At 51.9% G+C, this 2,508-nt stretch overlaps 1 protein-coding gene across 1 annotated transcript; it reads right to left on the reverse strand.

Annotated features, from left to right (window-relative positions):
- Window positions 1–296: 296 nt before the first annotated feature.
- On the reverse strand, window positions 297–2,302 carry LOC135624361 (polygalacturonase-like). The gene is made up of 4 exons (XM_065127875.1): window positions 1,623–2,302; window positions 1,253–1,542; window positions 951–1,179; window positions 297–813 (listed from the first exon to the last, which is right to left on the reverse strand). Exons 1-4 carry the CDS (start codon window positions 2,226–2,228, stop codon window positions 595–597), a joined length of 1,344 nt encoding a protein of 447 aa, XP_064983947.1. The 5' UTR covers window positions 2,229–2,302; the 3' UTR covers window positions 297–594.
- Window positions 2,303–2,508: the final 206 nt, after the last annotated feature.

The raw sequence follows: 2,508 nt of genomic DNA on the forward strand, positions 1-2,508 counted from the left end.
TATATCTATTTTGTTAGTATAAATGGTGGCCCAAAATCTTCTTTTTCCTTTTGAAGCCTCAGCGCTGTAAATGTTTAGACGACCAATGCATCGACAGATGCATTTTCATGGTCTATGTTTACAATAGTCTGATGTTTACTCCGGGCATTGCCTCGACACGTTTTCCTTTTGAAGTCTTACGACATACATTTTCTTAGAATTTACATGTTAATGTCTTGCTAATTGATGAGGTCTTACGATGATTTGGCAAGCTCATATTGGTTTAATGCAAACTGTTTAACCTTAATTTCAGATTTCTTCTACTGTGGATCCAGGAGTATGCTTCAGAAACAATTAGATGCCGAATCCGAGCTTAATGTACCCTCCTTTTTTTTTGCTTTTTTTGCTTTTATAGGAGAATATTTTCTGTGCTGCTTAATCTGAAGCCTTCCTTTAACATCAGATATTGTAATTTTGGTGAACAAGTGAGCATATATATTGATGTATGCATTAAATTATGTCATCCAAGTAGCCATCTGTGTCTGAGTCGTCTACATGTAGTGCTACAACTGTTATGTATGAGCTGCGTGGTAATGCTGCAACCGGAGTTCGCCATCATAGACAACTTGGCGGCACGACGAAGCCGGAGGCGGTGCCATCGGCGTGCTTACAGGATGATTCCGCCGCCGTGTTCCCGTAGGTGAGCTTGATGTCCTGTAACCCGATTCCGGTGCAGGGGTTGCTGGCGCTGCAGTCGAAGTTGACCGCCACTTCCGATGCAGACGATCCATGAATGTCATTGTACGTCACGCCACTGATCCTGACGCCGGAACTCTGTGGGGAAAGACGGTTAGCTTAACACGACTCATGTCGTCGTTGTTCCTCTCTTATTTCCTTTTTTCTTCAACTGATGAAACATATGCAGAGGTAGGTGATGGCGATGGCGATGGCGATAGCGATGGTCAACTCACCTGGTCGGGGCATCCTCTGTCGCCGGGGCAGTAGTTCTGGTCGATGATGATGGGGTTTTGGACGTTCTGCATCACGGCGTGCTCGAACACCACCCCCTTCACGAACCCCTGGCTCGGCCTCCCCCATGTCTTTATCCGCAGCCCATTCTCCGTCCCCGTGAACACCGCCGTGTTCACCGTCACGTTCTCCACCCCCTCCTCGTCGTACTCCTTCCCCAGGCTCCCGATGCTGTGGCCACCGCATCAGGTCAGCTTCGACTCAGCTAATGGTACACTGGTTTCTGCTTGCAGTGCTTATTTACCTTATGCCGTGGCCTGGGCCGCACGCCACCTGTTCGATCCACAGGTTAGTGGTGCCGGGCCCGACGGAGATGCAGTCGTCGCCGGTCTTGATGCTGGCCCCGGTAATCGTCACGTGGCTCGACCCTTGGACGTGGATGCCGTCGGTGTTGGGGCTGTTCCCCGGTGCCGTGATCTTGACGTTCTGCACTGTCACGCCATCGCAGCCGTCGATCACGATGTGGTATAGCTCGCTGTCCGTCGATGTCAGCCCGCTGATCGTGATGTCCTTCGAGTTCCTGAACGTTAGCGACTGCATAGGCAGAAGACGATCGATTCATCTTTATCATTTATCATTCGAAGTAGATTGCGAGTGTAACATGATTAGCTCACCGAGGCTCCGGCGGCGCAGCTACGTCCGGCGGCCTTGCAGGCCCAGAGGGAGGATCCGCGGCCGTCGACGGTCCCGCCGTACACCGACACGCCCTCGACGTGGTGGAACACGAGCCAGTCGCCAGCCCCTCCGAGATCGGACGGCGAGACGAGCGTCCCGTCGATCTGGACGGTGATCTTGCTGCTGCTGCATGGGCCAGCGAAGGTGGCTTGGCCGACCAAGAAGTCCCCGGCCGGCACGTACATGGTGGCCGACCCCGCCGAGCCGCAGGCCGCTTCCCATGCAGCGAGCAGCGACTTGGTCGAGTCGGTCCGGCCATCTGACTTGGCGCCGTAATCGGCAATGTTGTATGCTGCTTCCCCATACGACACAAGGTCGTCGAAGACGACCACGAGGAGGAGAACGATGAAGCTCCTGAGCTGAGCCATGAAAGCACCGCAGCCTCTACTGAAACCAATACACTCGGTGGAGGTGTTGGAGAGCTTGATGAATGGACTGCTGATATTTATAGGGTTCGTGTGAAGGTGTTTGTGTTGGTGGCTGAAGGATGAAGGACGAAGCAAACACAGCCCGAGATTTACGAGGGAACACTCCCTCAGGTGCATGCATGTGAGAGAATGCTGTATTTTATTAGCATTTCTGCTTTTGGATTCTTGGGTTTGGCATTTTTAGAAGACAAGTAGGCACTAGAAAACGGGTTCTTCGATCCGTCAAAGGAGAAGAAATCCAAGAATACCATGTGCACTTGGTGTTGAAAGTCAACCGAGGTAGGAACACGGTGAGACCATTTCGGTTGCTGCAATCAAGATCTCGATGGCAACTGCTGCTGCCATTCTTGAACTCGGGTTTAGCTTGCAAGTCATCTGATTGGGTTCTGCATTCTTG

The sequence above is a fragment of the Musa acuminata genome, chromosome BXJ2-10 (genome assembly GCF_036884655.1).
Source record: "Musa acuminata AAA Group cultivar baxijiao chromosome BXJ2-10, Cavendish_Baxijiao_AAA, whole genome shotgun sequence".
In the NCBI taxonomy this organism is placed as follows: Eukaryota; Viridiplantae; Streptophyta; class Magnoliopsida; order Zingiberales; family Musaceae; genus Musa; species Musa acuminata.

Bases quoted from the DNA above. Each gene is read 5' to 3' on its own strand.
- LOC135624361 (XM_065127875.1), bottom strand. From the start codon at position 2,228: ATGCACCTGAGGGAGTGTTCCCTCGTAAATCTCGGGCTGTGTTTGCTT. The intron at 1,543-1,622 runs GTGAGCTAATCA...CTGCCTATGCAG, and splicing joins GCTGCGCCGCCGGAGCCTCG to TCGCTAACGTTCAGGAACTC. The intron at 814-950 runs GTGAGTTGACCA...CTTTCCCCACAG, and splicing joins ACAGAGGATGCCCCGACCAG to AGTTCCGGCGTCAGGATCAG.